At 31.5% G+C, this 25,786-nt stretch overlaps 2 protein-coding genes across 7 annotated transcripts in view; one reads left to right on the top strand and one right to left on the bottom strand.

Moving 5' to 3' along the window:
* The window catches only part of LOC127731843 (double-stranded RNA-binding protein Staufen homolog), a 37,447-nt gene extending 34,232 nt beyond the window's left edge, over window positions 1-3,215 (bottom strand). For all 4 annotated transcript variants that reach the window (XM_052240698.1, XM_052240692.1, XM_052240694.1 and 1 more), the window contains exon 1: window positions 3,055-3,215. In XM_052240698.1, coding sequence (XP_052096658.1) covers window positions 3,055-3,057 — 3 coding nt within the window. In that variant the 5' untranslated portion in view covers window positions 3,058-3,215. The remainder of the gene's footprint in view (window positions 1-3,054) is intronic.
* Window positions 3,216-3,301: 86 nt separating this feature from the next.
* LOC127731846 (F-box only protein 16-like) lies at window positions 3,302-24,376 on the top strand. 3 transcript variants are annotated; one of them, XM_052240714.1, is made up of 9 exons: window positions 3,302-3,646; window positions 9,045-9,080; window positions 9,700-9,906; window positions 10,965-11,129; window positions 12,201-12,278; window positions 16,562-16,737; window positions 18,861-18,975; window positions 20,257-20,446; window positions 23,168-24,376. In XM_052240714.1, exons 1-9 carry the CDS (start codon window positions 3,575-3,577, stop codon window positions 23,224-23,226), a joined length of 1,098 nt encoding a protein of 365 aa, XP_052096674.1. In that variant the 5' UTR covers window positions 3,302-3,574; the 3' UTR covers window positions 23,227-24,376. The 3 variants fall into 3 exon arrangements, with proteins under 3 accessions (XP_052096674.1, XP_052096675.1, XP_052096676.1); XM_052240715.1 differs by lacking the exon at window positions 12,201-12,278 and adding an exon at window positions 13,052-13,066 and having other exon boundaries at window positions 3,303-3,646; XM_052240716.1 differs by lacking the exon at window positions 12,201-12,278 and having other exon boundaries at window positions 3,305-3,646.
* Window positions 24,377-25,786: the final 1,410 nt, after the last annotated feature.

Raw genomic sequence — 25,786 nt, 5'->3', positions numbered from 1 at the left:
CTTTATTTGAAACAAAGATAAATTCTGCACAATTTTTTGAAAAGTTCAAATTTAACAAAGACTAATAGGGGAAAATCAATGGTGGTACAGTAGACTCCGGCAAATCAGATACCCAAAATGTTAGCAAAAAATATCCCTTTATCCGATATATTCAATTAGACAATAAATGTATATTCATTGAATATTCTGCAATAATGAGTTGACCTTATCCTGAGATGTAACTAGCCCTGACCACTGCTATGTATATTAAAGGGTTCAAGTTATTTTCATCAGATTCATCACTACGATGTTTGTGTAAAACTTTTATCAGCTGGTTATGTAATGCTCATATTTTAGTTTTTCAGTTTTTAAATCCTATATTTATTAAAATAAATCAAAAATGTCCTGAAATATTTAAGTGAATAAATATCTACTATCAATAGTATCATTATGTGTCTTTATTTGTTTAATATACGAAGTAATATCCATATTTACATTTATATACATGTGGTAAAATCACAGATAAACCAATCGGGCTATAAATAGATTATAGCATGTTCTGTCTCTAAACTGAAATCGAATTTGTTATATATTTTATTTCTTTGAATAATCAAATTTATTTGAATATCAATGAAGATAATCATAATTAATAAAATACTATTGCATCAAGTTAAAGTTTTCTGAAGACTGTTAATGTTTTGGTCATGGTTCTAGAGGCTTCCTCACATTTTGTAAACAAAAGAAAATGTGGTCAAACCTACACGTTACAAAATTATATCTGACAAAAGTCAGATTTCTCTTGGCAAAAGGGATTTATATGTATATTGCAATAAATTATTCAGAAGGAGGTACATTAGTCTAAATTATATTTCTGATTCTGTGAGCACTTAAGAGTTTTGTCAAAATTCTCCCAACGTATAAAATTTTCTCTTGTACCGTATATTTTATAAATAAATTCAAACCCTTTGAATTTTATGGGCATCTAGGTTCGCATTACAAAGGAAAACAATGAATAAAGACAACACTTTATTAAGAAATAGTTCCTTTTATTACTTAAAAACTAAATTTTCTTGTCTGCAAGATTATAATTGCGTAACTTCCGGGTCAATTTCCTGTCAGAAAAACATTGAAAATATCCGATTTGTGCATGGTTTTGAACAAAATTTCCTGAATATTCTTATCCTATTTGCCGATATATTCTTTTATCCAATATTCGATTACACGATAAAATTAACATTAAATGTATAGGGAAGGGTTTGGTGTTTTAAAATTATATTACAATAGCCGATATCCGAATAGGTCGAGTATACTGTATTACACCTAAAGCATAGTTTGAAACAAATAATCTTAACCATACTACACTTGCTACCAATATCTTGTGTCTTACATTGCAGTGTTTTTAAATTAGATACTGTAAATTCCGAATTTATTGTGAGGTTTTTATTAAAATAAATATCCACTTTTTAGTTATGATGTTTAAAAGGCATACTATCAAAGTGACATTAAAATACGCCTTATCGCTATTTAGTCCATTCTGGAAATCATTTAATAAGACAACTTTCTGTTTCCATGGTTTGGGTCAGTTGTCACAAAGGCCCTATCACAAAACAAAGGTCATTAGTAATAGGCAGAGAGAGGAAAATGTGTATGAAGTGAACATTTTGAATTCGTATAGTTTATGATCCAATCTTTTAAACACAAATTCAAGTAAGAAAATTTTTTGTTCAAAGTGTTTTCAATTGTTTAAATATTAACTCTTTCAAAAATTTTATGCACAGTACATGGCTCCAGCAGGGCCCAAGATAGCTTCACCTGCTTTGAAAGAGTTGTGTAATCCCAGAACTTATCTGGCATGGAATAAATAACGATAAGTTGCGGTCTCACTAATTAGAGACAAGAAGAAAAATATTAGTGACAAGAAAGTTAATTTACTATTAAAACAATAGATTTATAGAAAATAAATCATCTGATTATACTAAGGGTCCATAAGAAATGTGGAAATTTAAAATTTTTAAAAATTAAAAAATGACCTTCTCATTTTTTTTTATTAATATTGTAAATATTTGAACCTTATATTTTTTTATCTTTTTCTTTATTAATATTGTAAATATTTGAACCTTATAATTTTTTATCTTTTTCTTTATTAATATATAGTAAATATTTGAACCTTTTATGGTGTTAAGACAGAAAAAAAATGTGTAATGTATTCATATATATATATTAACCTTTTGAGTCGGAAATAAATCTAGATTATTATAATTATCTTACAATTTGGTTTTGAATCTTTGATACATCAACCATGCTGACTCTACATGTACAAATGTATAGTGATTCATTCATAATGAAAAAAAAAAGTTTATGCTCTTGTTTCTCATATATTATTATTAAAAAAGACAATTTAATGTATGTTTCAATATTTATTTATTTAGAATAATTTATAATATTTAGTTTTTTTACGCTTAATTTGTTTTCTTGTCAATAAATTATACTTCTTGTCGCTAATGAATGAGCCCCCGATAAGTTATATTAAAAGCTGCATATACATAGGTCATAGCTAAAAAAACTTGGCTGTTAGGATTTTATTTCTATCAGTCATTTCCTGTACTTAATTTTAGTTATTCATGTACATATATTGTTTGTTATGATTTGTTGAAATAAACATTGTTTACACTAGGCCTATAGACTATTAGTCCAAATAATTATGACGTCTAGGAAGGCTATTTCAAATTTTTGATTCCTGCGATAAAAAAAGTCAAAATCGAAAAATACCCACAGCAGACAGCATGATTATCTGGACTTATAGACTATATGCATCACATTATAAACTATTGCTTCCTTGTATTATTCCACCACAAGTTCGAATAAGAAAAGAAAATGACAACTCATACGTTATAAAAGAAAGGCTGGACGGCTATTTGTTTTTTTTTTATTGTTCATGGTTACTGTCTAGAAACTGTCTAGCTTCTGACCAAAAATGGTAATGAAAAAGAAATAGGAATAGTGATGCTGCGAGTTGAGCAGCCATGTGCCGGTATAGACTTAACCCAGAATTTACTCAAACATATCAGTACGTACCATCTTGATTGTTACTTTGTAAATTTGGAGAGTAATTTAGTTTGATGACTTATGGAAAATTGGCTATGTATAATTTGTTCTTAAACCTTAATTCATTTGGCAAACATTAAAGAAAATTTCAGACAATCATGCGGCCATGTTTGTCTGCACCCAAAGTACCGAATCTGTGTAGGTGGGATGCTTTTAGTGTATAATATATTTCAAATTATATAAAACGTTTAAATGATGTCAATAAACTATTAATTAGAACGGGCACCTGCTAATCTTGTTTAATCTGTTAATTAGTGTGAAGGGTAATTAGCAGATTAACTAAATGATTGAATTAACATTATTTCAAAATCTAATTATTTAATTAGTCTATTTTTTTTCGAACGTAGTTCGGAAAGCATCGGCATGGATACATCGGCGGCTTCAAAATGGCGACGAAAATAGTGTGGAATGTTTGAACATGTACAGAAATATTGACAATATTCATTTCCATATAAAAACGAGTTGGTGAACGTAGATTAAAACTTAAAAAATGTCTAAGATAGCTAAAAATAGGATTAAGAGTGCGTGGACACCATTGAGTAATGGAGAAACAAATAATAAGGTATAATTTGAACAGAATTTTGTTAAAAAAAACACACTATTAATAATAATTATGATTATATTGTCTATTAGAAATGACAATAAATACTAAACACTCAATGAACATTAACACTATAATTTCATTGCAACACAGTAGATTTGTCATAGCCATTTAAAAAAAAAATATTACAATATTATTTTTGAAAACAGAAAAGGTAGAACAAAAAACATTGACAAGAGCAAGCTTAAGGGCTACACACAAATAAATGAATATTAGCATGAATGGGTACAATTAGAATCCTGATTTAGTTACCAATTAATTCAGTTGTTTTATAATGTGATCATTGATGATACAAAGTAGCTACATTTTAACACCTTGTAACTTGTTAATAATGGTTAATGGAAAGTGAATCTCATTTGATTACATGCACCCTGATTCCTGTTTGCACCTTAAGTTGGTTTGCTCTAGGTCGTTTTGCCCTGAATCCCTGTTTACGTCAGCTTGTTTTGGCGTGATTCAAAAAATTAATGTTATTGGTCGTTAGTAGGAACTGTTAAAATAAAAAAGAAGATGTGGTATGATTGCCAATGGGACAACTCTCCACAAGAGACCAAATGACACAGAAATTAACATCTATAGGTCACTGTACAGCCTTCAACAATGAGCAAAGCCCATACCGCGTAGTCAGCTATAAAAGGCCCGAAATAACAAATGAAAAACAATTTAAACGAGAAAACTATCGGCGTAATTTATGTACAAACAAATGAACGAAAACAAATATGTAACACATCAACAAACGACAACCACTGAATTACAGGATCCTGACTTGGGACAGGCACATACATAGAGAATGTGGCAGGGCTAAACATTTTAGCGAGATCCCCCCCCCCCCTAACCTGGGACAGTGGTGTAACAGTACAACATAAGAAGGAACTATAAAAATCAGTTGAAAAAGGCTTAACTCATCAGATGGATACAAATAGAAATACATCTAACCAAAACAGAGTGGACGTGGCGGGGTACTTGTATATCCCAACAAGAAAAAGACACTAAGTACAGATATGAGAGTACTTGCAGTTACTGACAGCTAGTTCAAAGCCACTAACAACTAATAAAAAAAAAAATGATGCATCTAAGACTAAATTATCAATCAGTACACATTCAACATCCAATGGATTTAGTGTAAAGACATCATAAACAGTCAGAGAAAAACATGACCTTGTGCAATGCCAAGATGTTAAGTTTACTGGGTTTGTAAGGTATGTAATTTGTATGTGAGGGCCGCAGGGAAGATTAGTTTATTGTAACTAACTGTGTTTACCCTCTTTAAATAAAGAATTTATTATCATCATGATTATTATTATTACATGTCAGGAAGAAAAAGTAAAATAAATTCAAATAAAGTGAACAAGTCAAACAGTCACCTAGTTATTTCAGCATGTATAAAAAAAGTCAAATCGGCACCTGGTGGTCCAAGGACACAGTTATCGTCCTTTGGTTTTCGTTGTCTACGAATATAGTCCCTAGTGTGAACAGTGTATAACTTGCATTTTTTTTTTATACACTTTCTAAATTTATTTCTTGATATTTTATGCATGAAATATTAAGTAAGGGGATGAAATTACATGTTAAAAAAATTTGGGTGCTGAATCTTTATGTTAAGTAGTGATTGGGTCCAGTTAAAAAAGGTCAAAAATTAGAATGTCGGAAGCTGTCAAACTGAATTTTAGCCCCCCTTAACACAGAATTGTCAATATTTTGAATTAGAGCTGGTAGAAGTTTCTATAATTTTGATATTATTTGTATCAATAGTAGTACACTACACTGTAAAAATCTTTTTGAGATAGAGCAGGTGCGATTTTTTTAATTTGAATTTATTGTCTAAAAGAAATGCACTACGAAATAACTGTGTTCTCGGGCCTAAGAGATGAATTCCGTAAATGTAGATTCTGTACTTTGGCAACTTTCCTGAATGGTTTTCTGGTTTCAATTTGTCAAACTCAATAAAAGTAAAGGATTTACATCTTTGTTTGACAGAAATTCTGTTAAAATGTCCCATTTTGGCATTATACGGCTAAAATAAGCATTTTATAGCAGTTTCCATTTTATGCCTAAGAGCCATGCTGACTTTCTATCTGACAGCTTTTTATGTTCCTGATATTTGTGTTTCTATGCTTAAATCAAATTTAATTAACCATCTGTGAACTCGGAATCTAGAGAAAAGTAGATTATCACAGAAAAAATGTGCAGAATATTTGTATTTATGTCTCTGGTTAAACGGCCTGTTTGATGTATGTGAAATGTGAAGAGCTTTGTATATAAAATCTGTAGTCCGTCACAAATATTTCACTAAATCTGTAAAAAAAACACTTTACAATGATCAGTACACCCTATTCATTTCATATGCTACCATAATTTTCTTCTTTAGGATAGTAAGTGGTTCAAATATATGCCAAGTGAGACTAAAACTACATGCAAATTTTCCATTGAAAAGTGAAAAACTGTCATCAGACCATACTGTCTGCAAAAAAAAGTTGAATTCAAGAGTCCTTTTGCAATTAGACTTCTTGTATCATGACATCTTAGCATAGAAATGAGCAAAAAGTAACAAATTTCAATTCCTTATAGCCTCTGTGTGCATTTTTATATGTAAATATGGGCTACAGCCTAAATCGACTCTAAATAATTCTCAGTCTTACATGGCCTAAGACCATTTTATACTCATGTGGTATGCTTTTTGTAACTTTTCTTTACATTTAAAGTACATTTAATATATATGGAAGAATAATGTATGGTTAAAAACTTTCAAAAACTTCAAATTGGTTGAAAAAAATGCATGTTTATGTAAGGCTTCCCTTAATTCGAAAATCTCTATTTTCAGGCACAGGCTCATATAAATTTGACTTTTGAATAACTGTAATAAATCTGATAAATCAAATGAGTGTTCCGTTGCTTTTAATACTTATTATATTAAATTCAAGAGTATTTAAAAAGCAAATTTTTGCAATATTTAAATTTTTTAGGCCAAAATCTTGACAGTTGAAAATATTTGATTTAAACGTCAAAAATAAACATCCAAATTTCAATATTAAAATGGCCCTAGTTTCTATAATATATATCCTATGGCCATGAAACTTGGCCAACTATCTTAAAATTGCCTAAGCTTAAGTCATGCAAAGTTTTATTAAAATTGGTCAAGTCTTTCTATCCTATTAGGTCCAAGGACACAGTTATCGTCCTTTGGTTTTCGTTGTCTACGAATATAGTCCCTAGTGTGAACAGTGTATAACTTGCATTTTTTTTTTATACACTTTCTAAATTTATTTCTTGATATTTTATGCATGAAATATTAAGTAAGGGGATGAAATTACATGTTAAAAAAATTTGGGTGCTGAATCTTTATGTTAAGTAGTGATTGGGTCCAGTTAAAAAAGGTCAAAAATTAGAATGTCGGAAGCTGTCAAACTGAATTTTAGCCCCCCTTAACACAGAATTGTCAATATTTTGAATTAGAGCTGGTAGAAGTTTCTATAATTTTGATATTATTTGTATCAATAGTAGTACACTACACTGTAAAAATCTTTTTGAGATAGAGCAGGTGCGATTTTTTTAATTTGAATTTATTGTCTAAAAGAAATGCACTACGAAATAACTGTGTTCTCGGGCCTGGTCAAATCGTCACAAATTTCAAGTCATTTCAGCATTTAGTTAATCAATCAATTCAGTACCAAATAAAATTTTACCTCTTTCTGCTTTTTAATTACATTGTACTTGTACAATGTATATATAATTATTAACTTAAACACCGCAGCCATTGTTCCCGTCATGAACTATGTGTACACTATATAGATTGAGCAGCTTAAAGGATGTTTGATCAAACATAAACCAATGCAAACATGCATAACAAATATCTAATACCATGCATGACTTGAAATTACACATTAAGCTGAACAAAAAAAATGCATATAGAATTAAAAACCAATTGTTCAGAGAACAATTGAAGGTCTTTCCACTTCTAAAGATTTATTTTGATATGAAAATATTAAAATTCGGTTTAAAATGTCATAACCAGTGTCAAATGATAGCTTATTGTTTGCTGATTCCAAAAATATATGGTTTCTTTACAATTTTGTTTGAAATAACGGAGGTAATTTGATACTTCCGGTCTGAAAAATGTCATTTCCGGTATTATTTGATAGTTTATTTGAAACTGCTTTCAAAAGTATATTGTTCTATATACTTTTACATGAAATAAGTACAAAAAATAGCCACTTCCAGTTTACACAAGGTCACTTATGTTTGCTTTTTCAAAGTCATATGGCTTGTAACCTAATGCACAAAGTCCTATGGCTTTATGATGTTTAAATATGAATTTAAAGCAAAGGTCAAAATCTAGAACGTCAAATTTACCTATGACCTTGACCTCAATTTCAAGATCATAAACCAAGGACCTCAAATCAAAAGACACTAGGTCTTTATTATTTATGGTTGATGAGTTATATCATCATACGCGTAATTTTAAATATAATAGCGGAGAAAACTCCCATTTAACATGTTTAATGTCAGCGTACCCTTTCAACCAAATTGTATGTGTTACAACAATTTAGTAAAAATATGTTGTCGATATCTTATATGGTTTTTGAAAAGAAGTGAAAATAAGCCAAAATCAAAATTTAGAATATGACCTTGACCTTTGACTTTTACATGTAACTTTTGGTAAGTGACTTTTCCAGAAGAAAAAAAAAGTTGTTAGATTGATCCCTCTAAAAGCAGCTTCTTCCAAGTCATCAAATTCATAAACAAACTTAAATGTTGCTAGACAAGAGTTGTTGACTTTACCATGTTTACATGTCATCATGTGATGTACCTAATCATTGGCACTTTGAATAAAAGAAAACGTCTTTTGGCTCAATAAAGTAATATCCCATTTGAGGTACATGTATGATATCCCAAATCTCAGGTAAGAGTTTGGGAGTTATTTTGATACATGATATATTAAATATCCTTTATTCTATGTTATTTGCAGTATACCTCATAGTTAAATGTGTGGGTATTTTTGTTTTTTGTTTTTTGTTTTTTTTTATATTGAGAATTCTCCGCTCAAAATACTAATGCCTCTTGTGTTTTTCTTTTTATAGTAAAAAGACACTAACTTGAGTCAATGTCAACATAATATTAATTGAATTATAATATATTGCTATTATTTTGTTGTGTGTGTTGCCTGTAGCATTTTTTTTTTATTACACATGTTACATATCTATTGTCTGTGTATTGCATATGTTATTGTTTATAATAATATTGTTTGTATGCTATATGCCCTCCTGGGGCCCTAATTTGGCAAATAAAAATATTCTTTTCTATTCTTTTCTATAGTATATACGTGTTTGTATTCATAATGAGACTTTGTACTTTTTTACAGATATTTGAAGAAAGAAGAGGACTTTTGAAGAAATGGGTTTGTTTGAAATTTATTTCTATTCATACTCTGGTTTGGTAAATCTTCATCTGAAGATCAATCTCTTCAAAGTGGGAGGGGTAGTTCTTTTTCTCCTTTAACAATATATTTATCAACCATGTTTACATATATATCAAAGTAAGCTGTAAACTGCCATGACATGCAAAAAATGTGAAAAAAAGAAGCCAACAGCATGATTTTTTAACAAAACAAATGAACAAAAAATATGTATGAGATAACAACCAAGAACAACCACATTAGAGGTATTACTAAGGATCTTTGGCCATGGTGAGTCCAACAGTAAGAAGAAGATATTTGATTGCAATATGATTTGTTATTTTAGTCTCCATGACCTTATACACCAATGCAATGACATTACATTTTTTTATAAATTCAAATTACTTTAAACTTTTGCTATAAAATGATTATATGTGTTCAGTTAATACAACATTTTACAATCTTGATGCATCTTTGGACTCTCCAGTTTTGAAAATGGTGAGTCCAGACAGATTGTCATGAGTCCAGGACTCATGGACTCACCTTAGTGAGAACCCTGAATTTATCTGTAACAATTTGCCAGGTTTGACTCAATAACTTATAATAATTTTCTATATTTCAGTATGAGAAATGGACAGATGAACAGAGGAAAAGAATTATAGAAGATTTAGTTCATGTATCAAAAATCAAACAATTACAGCATGCACAAACATTAGTTAATGATAAAGTTCCAATGAAGCAAGAAGATTTTACAAGGGTGCTACCAAAAGTCCTTAGTGTTTATTTATTTTCATTCTTAGATCCAAGGAGTTTATGTCGGGCCTCAAGAGTAAGTTACATACAATTAAATAACAAGTGCAGTTTTGAGATTGAAGATACCTTATATTAAGCCGAACAAAAAAAATTGATTTGTTTTGGGTTTTACTTCCAATCCTTATTTTTAGCACTGACCCTAACATTTTAAAGAGGATTTCTACCAACACTTTTCACCAGCATATCAATTTTGATAATTGTTGAAGTATTTCATCAAAATGTGTGACAGTTATGATTAAGAAACATAGTAAAACATCATCATTACTACCTGGACTGTCAGAGAACATTAGCTTTCTCACTGTTATGGTAAATTAACTTTAAACTAAATTTTGTATATATATCAAACTTAGTTAAACATGTTAAAGTCAGTTGAAATTGCGAAAATTGTCCAAATCAGCAAGATATTCATGATATTGTTAAATGCTGTTTCTGCCTCAAATTGAGGATGCATGCTCAACCTTAGGGAGCTACCATTTGATTTTTAGGGGGGAGGGGGGCTAGGATGAAAAATTTTGTCCTGCCTTCATTTTTAGTTGTAATGTCTGTCCTGCCTTTTTATTTTACACTCTATTAGATCCTGCCTTTTTTTATTAGTTTATCCTAACTTTTTTTTTACATAAATTGTCATCCTGCATTTTTTTTTTTTGCAAAGTGTCTCATCCTGCATTTTTTTTAACTCAAAACTCCTGTCCTGCCTTTTTTTTTTTAAATTCATCCTAGCCCCCCCCCCATAAAAATCAAAAATCAAATGGTAGCTCCCTTAGTTATGTTTTAAAATATAGAAATAAGAAGATGTGGTATGATTGCCTATGAGACCAAAAATGACTAGAGGAAAACCATTCAAACAGGAAAACCAATCTAATTTATATAAAAAACAAGAAACGAGGAACACTTATGAACCACATCAACAAACTACAACTACTGAACATCAGGTTCCTGAACCATAGATAAGCCATGAATCCATATTTTTAAAACCCCCCTCATACATTTTAATGGAATACTGTACCCCTAAAGATACTTTTATTTCCTCTAAATAACTGCTATCATTGTAAACATTTAATGAAATATTTACAGGTATGTTGGCATTGGAAGTTTTTAACAGAATCTGACCAGTTATGGATGCCTAAATGTCTGCGACTTGGATGGTATCTACCTTTTACACCCAGTCCTTATGAAACAGGTGTATGGAAGAGAAACTATATAGAAAACATCAAAAGTTTACAGGTGTTAAGACCTAAGGTATTTAGATGCTAGTTTCTAAAGGAAGTGAAAGTTTTCATGTTTGCCAAGTATATAGGTCAAGGCCAAACCAAAGTAATTCTTCAATGTGTAACAGTGGCGGATTCAGAAATTTTCATAAGGGGGGGGGGGGGGGCATTGACTGCCTAAGAGGGAGGCCGCTCTAGTGATTCCCTAGTAATAATCTACCAAATTTTCTTCACAAAAGAGGGGGGGGGGAAGACCCACTGAAAAACACTCTAAACCTGCCTCTATGTAAAGATCATGTATGTGATTTAAGCCCAAACAAAATCATTAATATTGATCTATTATGTATCTCATATTTATGATTAGAGGAAAGAAAATTAAATCATTAGTGTTTTGTTAATATTTTTTTACCACAGTAATATCATTGTGTTCTTAGTAACAGTTTTCATAACAATCAAGAAATTAATTTGAAAAACAACCAGTTTAAAAAATATTTAACCAATACAGTTGTTGGAGAAAATAACTTAAATTTAATAATGTAAGAAAGACTAAAAGTATTTTTCTTATTCTGATATTTATGAGATTAAGTAAATTTGTATATCAATCATACTGCTATGTTTGTAAATCTTGGCATAAATCAGTTAAAAATGTTTCAGTCAAATTTGCAAATTATAAAACATGATTTGTTGTAAATATTTCACCTAAGATTTGATTCTCAAATTTGAATAATTATTTGCCCGTGAATGGTGATGCAAAGTTTTCATTGCTGTTTTTCATCTCTATGATCTCCGAGGCATCAGCAAGGCTTCTAGTTTTATAAGTTTGATATGAAAAATTTTAAATCACATTTGAATAGTTTTGTGAGATATTGTCCATAAATAATTCTACCCTCCAGTTTTGAATTTTCTTTAATGAAGATAAAGTTTTCTAATAACTTTCACTTCTGCAGTAGATTAAGCTATACTACTGTATAGATAAAATGTTGAATGGTTTTGTTGTGTTGTTGGTTGCTGTCTATTTGACACATGCCCGACTTATGATAACCTGATAAATGGTATCCTTTCTATATGGAAATAAAAAGTGTATTTGTTGTGGTAATTTCAGAGTGATGTTTATGAATACAAGGACTTGATTCTGAGCCCCTTTAACAGAAGGAAACCGAGGGTTCAGTTCTCAGACCAAGTATTGAATTTTTGGCATGGCATTTTTAACTGCATTGTCATGCAAATAATTTGCATAGTGCATATGATAGGCATATTAGCTAAAACATTTTGAAGACCATGTTTATACTGTTATTTATATGAATGCCACACTGCATAAATAAATGGTTTGACTCTTCATTAGCATGTCAGGACAAGATACAGACGACTCTTTCATGACAACTGAGCTGTTTATTCACCATGTAAACCTCTTCAATTCTCAATAATTATTTAAACAATTTTCAAAAAGGGGAGATAAACAGTTTTCAAGGATGGAAAAGTTAAATTCTAATATGCATTATTAATTTTTTTTTATCCCCCTAGAAAATATTCAAGCACTAAACATTTTAGATTTAACAAATTCCTATATAGTATATTTTTATACAATATATATCAAAAGACTGAGATTGACTTATTTCACAATAGCTCACACTCAATTTGTTTATCTGTTTTCATTTTAGTTTTGATATAACATACTATCACTTGTTTAATCAAAATCAAAACAAGCATTCCAGGCTTATAACAGAGAAGTCCAGGATTAAAGTTATCATGAAAGAGTCAGCTTGTAAGTAGGACAGCTGCGGAACCATAGCTCTTACGATCCTTATGATAATTTCAGCAAATATCATAAGGACCATTAGTGCCATGGCTCTGTAGCTTTATGCTGTAGGACTTGTCTTATATAAGTAAGGCCTGTTTGTGATAACATGATTTAATGAAGTTTGTAACAGCATGGTTTGTTTTCTTTTATTAAAGTTAGAATACAAGAAGGTCAGTTTATATGTTTATTGTAGATTGCCAAGGAACAAACTGAAATTCTAATTCATATCTATATTGGAGGTTATTCCAGTAAGAAATATACTAAAGGATCAGTTTGTTACTCATTTGAAAACTGAAAGAGTTGTCAAAAGTTCTTATTTGCCAGGATTCTTTTTTTTTCTAATAGTTTAAGCAAATAAATATCCTTTCACAAAAATTAGAGGTACTTGACCTTGGACCTCCATAGTTTTGGTTAACTTTGATGCAAAAGAGGCATTTTGAATGAAAATTAGTATTAACTGACTTCCAGAGTCTCCATTTGCTTTTGTCAATATATTAATAAAATTTATGGTGTATTGAAAGGCTGAAAGAAATTTTAGGTAATATTGAACATTTGTATTTAGATTTTTTACTGGAATAAACTTCAGAATTTGGGCTATTCCAAAAAATAATGTATGAAAGTGGAAGGCACACAAAATGAAAACAAATGGTTGGTTTAGAAGTTTTTAACCTTGAGCATATTGCATTCAAATACTGTTTTAGAAAGAAAATACTCAGATTTTTATACGACCGCAAAAAAACATATATTGGTTTGACGTCGGCATCGTCGTCCGAAGACACATTGGTTTTCGCACTCTTACTTTAGTTTAAGTGAATGGATCTCTATGAAATTTTACCATAAGGTTTTATACCACAAAAGGAAGGTTGGGATTGATTTTGGGGGTTATGGTACCAACAGTTAAGGAATTAGGGGCCAAAAATAAGCATTTTTGTAACTTCCAGACATAACTTGTGTGTTAGTGTATGGATCTCTCTGACATTGTACCACAAGGTTCCATATCACAAAGGGAATGCTGGGATTGATTTTGGGGGTAATTGCCTCCAAATTTTAGGAATTAAGGGCCAAAAAGGGGCAAAAAACAAGCATTTTTCTAGTTTCATGGCAATAACTTGTGTGTAAGTGTATGGATCTTTCTGAAATTGTACTACAAGGTTCCATATCACAAAGGGAAAGCTGGGTTTGAGTTTGGGGGTAATTGCCCTAAATGTTTAGGAATTTGGGGCCAAAAAGGGGCCAAAAAACAAGCATTTTTCTAGTTTCCAGACAATAACTTGTGTTCAAGTGTATGGACCTCTCTGAAATTGTACTGTAAGGTACCATACCACAGAGGGAAGGCTGGGATTGAGTTTGGGGGTGATGAATCATAAGGGGGTTCAAAACATTTGGGGGGGGGTGGTTTCCTTTTTTTTCTTTAAAATTTTCCATTTTAAATTGGTTATTTCTGATTTATATATAAAAGCCAATAATAATGATATGGTTTGAATAGGTAAATTAAAAAAATTTAAGTTCTTAGACCACATTCATTCTGTGTCAGAAACCTATGCTGTGTCAAATATTTAATCACAATCCAAATTCAGTGCTGTATCAAGCTTGAATGTTGTGTCCATACTTGCCCCAACTGTTCAGGGTTGGACCTCTGCAGTCGTATCAAGCTGCACCCAGCAGAGCATTTTATTAAAATGTGCAATTGGGGGTTATGAGAAAGAGTGCCTTCCAACAGTTCATAAGTATTTTTGGAATAGCTGTACAAAAAGTATGCTTTGCTAACTGTTCTTGTAACAAGGTACAACATATTTGCTGATACTGCGTGGAATTTAGGTACATGCTTGTTTAACTATATAGGTTTCCATTTTATATGCTAGGGATTAATATCTGGAATCTCTATGTTGTGCATGATCATTGTCTAGTAAGCTTAAATTCAGCTTTGAAATATTTATAACTTGGAATGGCAGTAAAGCCCTTTCTCAAAAGTCATGCCTGGAGTAATGTATTTAACTTGAAAGGAAGCTTTTCTGATTACTGGCAGTACAGAGCAAAAGTAAGAGCAGGCAAGGATACAGAAAATACTAAGGGTGATTCTAAGATGTTTCACTTAAAATGGGGGATGGGGCTCTAGTCCATTTTTTTCTGGATTTGAAAAAAAAAAACATGGAAGGAGGTTCCTATTCCTGGAACTCTCCTTTAGGATCCTCCAATGGGGAGAGAATGTAAATATACTTATCCACACGCAAATATGCTTTTCAATCAAATATTGATGCAGAAAACATCAACGTTACTATATATATTTATATAGAAATTGACAGGGATAGAAAGCAACTATTGCCTGACTTTATGATCACCTTGCTGTAAGACAATACTGCTTTTTAAGAAGAAACAGCTTCTTATTTCAAAAATACAGTTTTAATATTAGAGCTAGATTCATTATTCCAGACATGAGTTTCAAGAAAGGGTTTATATATATATGTAGGTATTATGTGTTAGTCTCCAAATTGAAGCAGCAGTAAGTACTTTGTGTTATCAATCATTTGTCAATACAAGTTACTTGATAATTTCTCAATTCTTTTATTATATAACTTTTTTTATTCTATTCAAAAATATGAATTTAATGTATGTATTTCTAGCTATTAAACCAGGTAATTCTAGCTGACCATGATTAGTATCTTTTTTAATCTTCTCTTTCACTGACCAGATGAACCATTATCTTTTTTAATCTTCTCTTTCACTGACCAGATGAACCATATATGTAAATATAAGTTCATAACTCTCAAAATTTAAAATATCTTATCTGGCACCGTAACGACAACTGCTATGGTCAGATGTCAAGGTCTATTCAAAAAAATCCTGCCTTGATTGACATACAAGCATTACATCTAGAGCAGTGCTTTTCAACTTCGTACTTTATTTGGCTTTTTTTGTCTTTCTTTTTTGTGAGCTTCACTGATGAGTCTCATGTTGATGAAACGTGCATCTGTCATACAAAATTTGAATCATAGTATCTATCATGAGTTTAAATTTTAAAGCAGCCTGCTAATTTTCTAAATACAAGCAGAAGACAGGATGTACATTGTACATGTTGTTTGAAAAGTTTTTATTGAATCTTTTATAATTATATCAGTGTAGAAAGTAATTTTGCCGGAGTAAAAAAACTACAGACAAAACTGCCTTTATTTGGTATGAACAAATCTGTAGGCATTCTTTCTGAATGGTATGATGATTGTGATCTATTTTTTACATTCAAGTAGATATAAGAAGATGTGGTATGAGTGCCAATGAGACAACTCTCCATCCAAGTCACAATTTATAAAAGTAAACCATTATAGGTCAAAGTACGGTCTTCAACACAGAGCCTTGGCTCACACCGAACAGCAAGCTATGAAGGACCCCAAAAATTACTAGTGTAAAACCATTCAAACGGGAAAACCAACGGTCTAATCTATATAAAAAAACGAGAAACACTTATGAACCACATCAACAAACGACAACTATTGAACATCAGATTCCTGACTTAGGACAGGTGCAAACAATTGCAGCGGGTCTAAACGTTTTAATGGTACCAAACCTTCACCCTTATCTGAAACAATAGTGTAAGGATTTCAGGAAAAAAGAAATTTTAAATCAGTGATTATGAAACTTGTCTATACTAAGTATTTTTAATAACATTGTAGCATGATGCCCTCCTAGAATTAGAGAGATTAAAAATTAGCCAGGAAAGAGCTCTTCGCTCACAGAAAGATAAGAAAAAGAATCCACAGCCATGGAGAGGTTCTGACCCAGTACCAAAAGATACCTGGAGATACAATGTACTAGAGAATAATGATATTGTAGGGGATGTTAACAAAATGTAAGTATATTGCAGATATATTCAGATATATACAGTTAGATACATGTTTTGTCTTCTACAAAGAAAGGAGTAAGTTCAAGAAGGGTCAATAGTGGCCCTTATTCCATGATATTTAACTTAAATCAGTACACATCAAATGGATAAACCAGTACACATCAAATGGAACTTTGTTAATATGGCAAATATAAAAAAGAAGATGTGGTATGATTGCCAATGAGACAACTCTCCACAAGAGACCAAATGACACAGAAATCAACAACTATAGGTCACTGTACGGCCTTCAACGATGAGCAAAGCCCATACCGCATAGTCAGCTATAAAAGGCCCCCCAAGACCTCATAAACAGGTTGAATTGCATGATCGTGTACCAATTTAATTTCAGCATTTGCCTTTTCATATCTATACTACAAACAGGGCTCACACTACTTCAGAATCATAGGGAGAAGTGACTTCTCTTTTTGAAATTGAGAGGGAGAAGTGGTGAGATTTGAAAGAGAAGTGCTTGTTCGCTCGCGGGCTACAATGTTTGGATTTTACTATAATACATTAAGGGCCATATGTATCTTATCTTTTTTATATTGTTCAATTTGTACCTGGGTATACAATTAACATGATTAAAGTAACTGTTCAAATTTAAATTTGTTTAATTTTATCATATCTAGTTGCACAATCAAATGAGTTCTCTTGTCAGAAAAAAACAATTAAATATCTGGCAATCAAAAAAAATAAAATTCAATTAAAAAACTACTCTGTTATCATGTTCATGAAATTAATAATTTCTCATTAAAAAGATATATAAATTTAACAGTTAAGCTTGGACATAATATAATTATATTAGTGTAATAGTCCCAGAGTTGAGCAACTTAAACTTATCAATTGAACAATGCATATACATGGAAATATATATATTAATCAAGAAGATCTAACCAAAAGTATGTTAATGCGTGTGGAATGCGTAATTTTTCCTTTTGGGATCAATTTTTGTCTGTCAGTAGTGCCATTCATTCGTCTGTAGTCATTATCGCAAGAATCCAGGTTTCGGTCATAGCGGGTCCGTTTCCAATTAAATCCTGACTCCGATCCGTAGTTGTACAATAATATACCCAATAATTTAAATGTCGGACGAAGAAAAATTTACAAAAATAAACGATGTTTGACACGCTATTTGGAAAGGAATATGACGTTTTTAATGCAATACATGGATAACAAGTTTACTTCAGGCAAATTTCATCAAGTTCTAATGAAGTAATAACTTATTTTGCCGAAAGTTAGAATAATTTCGTGTAACAAGTACCGGAAGTGATAACAAAAATTTGTTTTTATGAAATAACATGCCACCAGCTTAAAAATGAATGTTTTAACCTCTTTTTTGAAGAAAATAAATCGTTTATGCCTGGAATTTCTTTTCTTTTAAATGAAAATTGCTGTTTTTTCGTCGACTTGGTAAAAATTGAATATTGCCGATGAGGAAAGCGACTGAAAGCGAGTATCGTAAACAACATGGCACCTTGTTTTCGCTTTTGGGGGTCGGGCAAAGCGAAGTGACGGACGGGAAAGCGACTTTTTCGCCCTAGTCGCCTGGTAGCGTGAGCCCTGCTACAAACAGGCGAGATATGTCCCTGTGTCATTTTTTATTGTGAAACCTACATTTGTAATTCTAAAATTTGCAAAAAAAACAGTTGTATTGCATTTATTTTATTTAAAAAGTGTATTATTGAATTGAATACTTGTAAATTGATAATTTTTTGACACAAACATACAATTTTTACTCTTTTTGGCTCTCAATAGGTCTGACCTTACTTTCATTGGGTTAAAGAATGTCAGAAGGTATACTCGATTACAAAAATAAGAAGATATGGTATGATTGCCACTGAGACAACTCTTCACAAGAGACCAAATGACACAGAAATAAAGAACTATATATAGATCACTGTACGGCCTTCAACAATGAGTAAAACCCATACCGAATAATCAGATATAAATGGCCCCCTAAATGACAAATGTAAAACAATTCAAATAATATTAAACATGTTAAATGTGCATCTGATATCTGACATCTGATATCTGACATCTGACATCTGACATCTGACATCTGATATCTGATATCTGACATCTGATTTCAGGAGGAAGAAGAAGTCTTATGGACCTCATTCTGATTATATTAACATTAATGCCAGAAGTAAAGTGAAAACAGGACAAAATATACTCAACCAGGCACGCAAAAGTCAGTCTATGTCGGTAAGTATACTCAACCAGGCACGCAAAGGTCAGTCTATGTCGGTAAGAATACTCAACCAGGCACGCTTAAGTCAGTCTATGTCGGTAAGTATACTCAACCAGGCACGCAAAAGTCAGTCTATGTCGGTAAGTATACTCAACCAGGCACGCAAAAGTCAGTCTATGTCGGTAAGTATACTCAACCAGGCACGCAAAAGTCAGTCTATGTCGGTAAATATACTCAACCAGGCACGCAAAAGTCAGTCTATGTCGGTAAGTATACTCAACCAGGCACGCAAAAGTCAGTCTATGTCAGTAAATATACTCAACCAGGCACGCAAAAGTCAGTCTATGTCGGTAAGTATAAGTCAAATAAGGATTTTATTGTATTCAAAAATTTTATAACGTTTAACTAGGACAAAACCATTAAACCGACTGAGACAATGGTCTCATAAGATTACTAATTTGCCCACCTAAAGTTTGTGGGTTCAATCTTTGATTGGGTACAACCAAAGACAAAGACTTTTAGATTTGTATATGCTACTGCTCAATGCATGGAATTAAGGAGTAAGATAAAAGAGTGGTAAGAGAAAAGACAGACAAAAGATTCCAAAGGGACATTCAAACTCATAAGTCGAAAATAATCTGACAACTCCATGGCTAAAAAAGAAGAGTGGTCAACATAGATTCAGATTGACCAGTCTAGACGGGAGACGTATATATATGTAGCAGAGTATATTGATATGACATTTAATTTATCATATTTTATTGAAAACTGTACATTTGTTAGTTATAAAACATCTAGTACCGGTACCTTATCCCGGCCTCGTTAACATTAGTAAATAACATATTTATACAGCTGTTAGTATTTGTTAGTAATGTACATACAATTTTCCATTTTTGAAAATTATATACCATGTCAGTAATATCAATAAAGAAGCTTACCATTAAGATTATCAAACATATAATTATCTTATATAACAAATGCACAGGTTATGAAAAATATATAGTTTGTGTTGTTTTAGTAGTAAGATATAAAGATATATGTTTAAGTATGTCTGTAGTTTTTTTTCGTAATCAAATAATGAAGGAGAGAAAAAAAAATAATGATACTAATAATTGAAAGAAAAATAAACAAGAATTTTATTGAAATTAAAAGTTGTTACATAAATATTAGCCACAGCAGCCATCAATCAAACTATAAATAAATCCTATCAACACGTACAGCAAAAGTGTTCTACAAATCTGACTTAACCTTTAGAAATTTTCAAAACTAAATGAATGAATTGTACTATTTTCCAGAGGCTGAGCTATTCAATGGATGCTATGAATGCTGACCGCCCACAATGGGCCCGAGACGATACTTCTCAGAATATTAATGTATCATTTGATAAGAATGTATCCAAACCCAGGGTAAAACCAGGACATCTAAGTCCTGAACAGAAAATGCCAAAACAGCCACCTTCAGCCAGATCTGAGAGAGATCCACCCAGTAAGTGTTCACTAACAGACTGGACTCTTTCATGGCATTTAAAAAAGAAGTGTAGTTCATGCTCAATTCTACTCCCACATAGATAGGCAGAGGCAGAACTCTCAGATATAATAATGATTGAACAAGTTATGGTTCAAAACATAAATGTTATTTGGAATGGGGCAGATGGATTTCACTTTTGATTAAAAATATTCACATAAATTTAACATGACAGCTTAAAATTTTAAATATTCAATTGAATTTATCAAGTTGACTTAAGATTAAAATTCATTTATGTATATATATATATATTAACTTGATCTTCCTGTTAAAAAAAAAATATTTACTCGACAAATCCTTGATACCATTTTCATGTCAGTACAACTTGCAAGTATGATAGTTGTGTTTGAAGATCTATGGAATCTGTCCCATGACAAGTTTTTGTTTTGTACTGAATAGAACTAATAGGAATATTTAAAATTGAGAATGGAAATGGGGAATGTGTCAAAGAGACAACAACCTGACCGAAGATCAGAAAACATCAATGGGTATTCAACACAGCGAGAAAATCCTGCACCTGGAGGCCAGCTTCAACTTGCCCCTTAACTAAAATGTGTATTAGTTCAGTGAAAATGGAAGTCACACTAAACTCTGAAACATATAAATGAACTAAAATTTAAAGACAAGATAAATTTTGATGTCCCACCTCAAACATTGCAGCATTCTATCATTCTATCATTCCATATTTTTGAAATCAAACAGTTGTTATTTATAAGTCAAAAAAGTAGGACTTAGACTTGATGTTTCAGGCAGAATAGGCAGCTTTGACAATGTATGAAGTTATGATTAGGTCATTTTAAGAGAACCACTTGCGGTAGATCAATGATACTTGGTATACCTTTGTTTTAGAATTTGCACATCTCATTTCCAAAGAGATAGTTTTACTCCACCCCTTCATGCATAGCTAATTGACTTTCAAACTTTTGAATAGTTTACATGTAATTAAAGTTTGTGATTAGGTAATTTAAAGATGAACCACTAATGTTAAGTCAATGATATTTGGAGTGAAGCTGTGTTAGCCTTTGCATAACTCATTCCACTGGAGATTGTATAGCACACCCCTCATCATGGTTCATTTGACTTTGAAACTTTTGCATAGTTTACATGTTAACATTTGTGTGAAGGTCAGTGTAAAGGGAACCATTTATTATATGTAAATGATATTTTGTATGCAGTTGTACAAGAATTGACATTTCTCATTTCCACAGAAATTATTTTGCATTGTAACTTTAGTCATAGTTCATTGACTTTGAATATTTTTCATTGTTTACATGTTGAATTATTGCCAATTTAATTCCAAGATTTACGCTTTATCGAAATTACATAAAGGCAAGATGTATCTTTTTTTTCAATAATTAATTGTAAATTTAATGGTAGCTGAACTAGTTTATGACAGTTGAGGTAGTTTCTGCCTAATAACACATAAACTTAAGTATGTGTATATCGACACATTCACAAAAACTTGTGTTTAATTTTGTCTCGCCTTGACGGAGTCAAAAAGCGAGATATAGGTATGCTGTTTCCGGCGGCGGTGGCGTCAACAATGTATAATGTTGTGATTAGGTCTTGTTCATGGTGAACCACTAGTGGTAGGTCAATGATATTTGGTATGCAGTTGTATTAGCATTGGCACATCTCATTACCATGGAGATTATTTGGCCCCGCCCCCTCAGTCAAGGTCTATTGACTTTGAAACTTTGCTTAGTTTACATGTATTAGTTTGTGATTAGGTCAGTTTATGGGGAACCAGTAGTGGTAGGTCAATGATATTTGGTATGCAGTTGTATTAACACTGGCACATCTCATTACAATGGAGATTATTTAGCCCTGCCCCCTCAGTCAAGGTCTATTGACTTTGAAACTTTGCTTAGTTTACATGTATTAGTTTGTGATTAGGTCAGTTTATGGGGAACCACTAGTGGTAGGTCAATGAGATTTGGTATGCAGTTGTATAAGCATTGGCATATCTCATTTCCATGGAGATTATTTGGCCCCGCCCCCTCATTCATGGTCTATTGACTTTGAAACTTTTGCTTAGTTTTCATGTATTAGTTTGTGATTAGGTCAGTTTAAGGGTAACTGTTAGTGGTAGGTCAATGATAATTGGTATGCAGTTGTATAAGCATTAGCACATCTCATTTCCATGGAGAATATTTGGTCCTTACGTCTCAGTCATGGTCTATTGACTTTGAAACTTTTGCTTAGTTTACATGTATTGGTTTGTGATTAGGTCAGTTCAAGATGAACCACTAATGTTAAGTCAATGATATTCGGTATGCAAATGTATTAGCATTTGCAAGTTTCATTTCCATGGAGATTATATTACCCCAACCCCTAATTATGGTTCATTGACTTTGAAACTTTTACATAGTTTACAAGTTAATGTTTGTGTTTAGGTTTGTTGAAAGGGAACGACTCATGAAAAGTCAATGGTATTTGGTATGCAGTTGTATTATCATTGGCACATCTCATTTCCATGGAGATTGTTTAGCCCTGTACCTTCAGTCATGGTTCATTGACTTTGAATACTTGCATAACTTACATGTTAAAGTATTGCTATTTTAATTTCAACATTTGCATTATCAAAATAACATATAGGCGAGACATATCTCTGTGTTAACAGTTTATTATATTTCTCCATGCTGTGTATATCTGTGATTGTATATATTTTGTCTTTTCCAGCTGCCAGATTGTTCCCAGAAACTCCATGGAAAGTCCCAGATAGTACAGATTCAGATTAAACTCCACAAAAACTTTATACAATTTAAACTTTGCATTTTATAATGTAACTACTCAAACATTGTTATACATCAATTATCAATAGCTTTGGTTTCATTCATTTTTTCAATTGAGAAAATTTTCATTTATATACTTTATTTTATGACTTAAACTAACTCTGTAGTAAAGCCTTTACAAAATTTGTATTGTGTTGAATAATATTCATGATTAACTCTTAATTTTACGACATATCTAGGGTCATTCCCACTATTTTTTTGTGTGGTGAATTGCTATTTCATTGATGTTAACATCACATCTCCTTTATTTTCAAAAATAACTTATTATTCTTAGACAATTTAAGAGTAATTTGAGATATGATTACATACTATTATTTCTACGTTTAAGCTAGTTTAGAGCTAAATATATATATATATTCATGTGATATTTGATACTATTTATTCAAATTTTTTTTAATTTTTAATTGGTACAACTTGAAATACATTTTTGTATTTGTAATAAAAATTGGTGGTAATTAACTTCAGATGTTTAATAAGTAATCACTCTTAAAAAATAGAATAAGGGGAGATAACTCTATATGTTTTAATACAAATTTAGCTAAGGCTTTATAGCTGGGGATTCCTAGAGATTAGGCTGATTGATATTTCTTCCGGAAGCCACATTTTAATCAAATATGACATTTAAAATGTTGGTTTTTTTTAGTTCTATCCATACTCTTCCTAAAGATGCATTTTGACTTTTAAAGAAAAATGAAAGATTGATTTTTATGTTACAAATTGCAACCTGAAAAAGACTGAAGTAGACATCATATATGTGATTAGAAAATTAAAAAAAATATATAAGCTTTTTTTTAGGACATGACCTGCCAAGGAAAATGATTCTATCAAAGAAGTTGTCTGTTAAAAAAAAAAAAGAAGTTGTCTGATATTGATATAACGTACTGTATACATTGTACTTTTATATTAGCTTTTTTTTAGGTCATGACCTGCCAAGGAAAATGATTCTAACAAAGAAGTTGTCTGATAAAACATACTGTATACATTGTGTTTTTTTTTGTTTTTTTTTTTTGGGGGGGGGGGGGGGGGGGGGGGATTTTTATAGAATTCCATTCCATTTAAAATTCCAAAATCAAAGATTCCTTTTATGTGATATTGTTTGTTATTCTAATATTTTTTTACATTTTTTTACATTTTTGTCAATTTATTGTATAGTATGTAAGGAAGATTTTTTTATATGACCGCAAACAAATTTTGGGGTTTTATATTGCTATCACGTCGTCGTCATCGTCCGAAGACATTTGGTTTCTGGACAATAACTTTAGTTTAAGTGTATGGATCTCTATGAAATTAAACAAAAGGTTCAATACCACAAAAGGAAGGTTGGGATTGTGTTAGGGGTGGATGGTCCCAACGGTTTAGGAATAAGGGGCCAAAAAGAGGCCCAAAACAAGCATTTTTCTAGTTTCAGGACAATAACTTGTGTATAAGTATTTTGATTGCTCTGAAATTGTACCACAAGGTTCAATACCACAAGTAGAAGATTGAGATTCATTTTGGGGGTAATTGCCCAAACCAATCAGGAATTAGGGGTCAAAAAGGGTCTAAAACAAGCACTTTTCTAGTTTTCAGACAATAACTTGTGTTTCAGTGTATTGATGTCTCTTAAATTGTACCACATTTTACAAAAAGAAAATTTCTTCAAATGTTATATTTTTAGGAGGGGGGGGGGGGGGGGGGGGGGGGGGGTAGAAAAAAAATTTTTGGAGGGGGGGGTGACAATTTTTTTCCCTCAAGATTTAAGAAATTAAAAAGAAAATTTCTTCATATATTATTTTTTTAGGAAAAGGGGGAGGGTTAAAAAAAAAAATTAAAAATTTAAGAAATTGTCAATTTTCCAAAGAAAAATTGGAGGTCACAATTTATTTTGCTAATTCTTTGTATATAGTCTGAAGACAGATTTACTAAGTATTGCGCAACAGCACAGTGTATTGCACAAAAGCAAGAAATCTTCAATTGAATATAAATTCAAATCATATAACAAATTTCAAGTACTTTGACTACATTTATTCTGTATCAGAAACCTATAATGTGTCAAATATTTAATTACAATCCAAATTCAGACCTGTATCAAGCTTGAATATTGTGTCCATTTTTGCCCAAAACTATTCAGGGTTGGACCTCTGCGGTGGTATCCAGCTGCGCTCGGCCAAGCAGTTCATTATTTATATGAAATGTACTATTTCAAAAATTCAGAGTCAAATCTCTGAAAAAAAAAGGAAAATATTAAATTTTCATAGCTGACAACTGATATCCTGTTTGAGGTCAACCCCCTTCATGCACCATCAATCATGTCCAAAGATTCCTAATTTCATTCATCAGTGAAAACATTTATTTGCTGAATTAATATCAAAGAATTTTAAGTACCTTTATGGCATCATTAAACATAAGAAGCTTTATTTAAGACTAAATTAAATTTTGATAGACAAAACTTAGAAGAACTCATCAAACTCTTTTTCATACATTGTCAAAAATTTAGAATTTTTATAGAAGACAATGGAAAGAGATG

The sequence above is a fragment of the Mytilus californianus genome, unplaced genomic scaffold (genome assembly GCF_021869535.1).
Source record: "Mytilus californianus isolate M0D057914Y unplaced genomic scaffold, xbMytCali1.0.p SCAF_21, whole genome shotgun sequence".
NCBI classification, from domain to species: domain Eukaryota; kingdom Metazoa; phylum Mollusca; class Bivalvia; order Mytilida; family Mytilidae; genus Mytilus; species Mytilus californianus.
This window is presented reverse-complemented; position numbering and strand designations above follow the sequence as displayed.

Excerpts from the sequence above, each read along its gene's own strand:
- LOC127731846 (XM_052240714.1), top strand. The coding sequence starts at position 3,575 with ATGTCTAAGATAGCTAAAAATAGGATTAAGAGTGCGTGGACACCATTG. Across the intron at positions 16,738-18,860 it reads GTAGGGGATGTTAACAAAAT|GAGGAAGAAGAAGTCTTATG; the intron begins GTAAGTATATTG and ends ATCTGATTTCAG. Across the intron at positions 20,447-23,167 it reads ATCTGAGAGAGATCCACCCA|CTGCCAGATTGTTCCCAGAA; the intron begins GTAAGTGTTCAC and ends TGTCTTTTCCAG.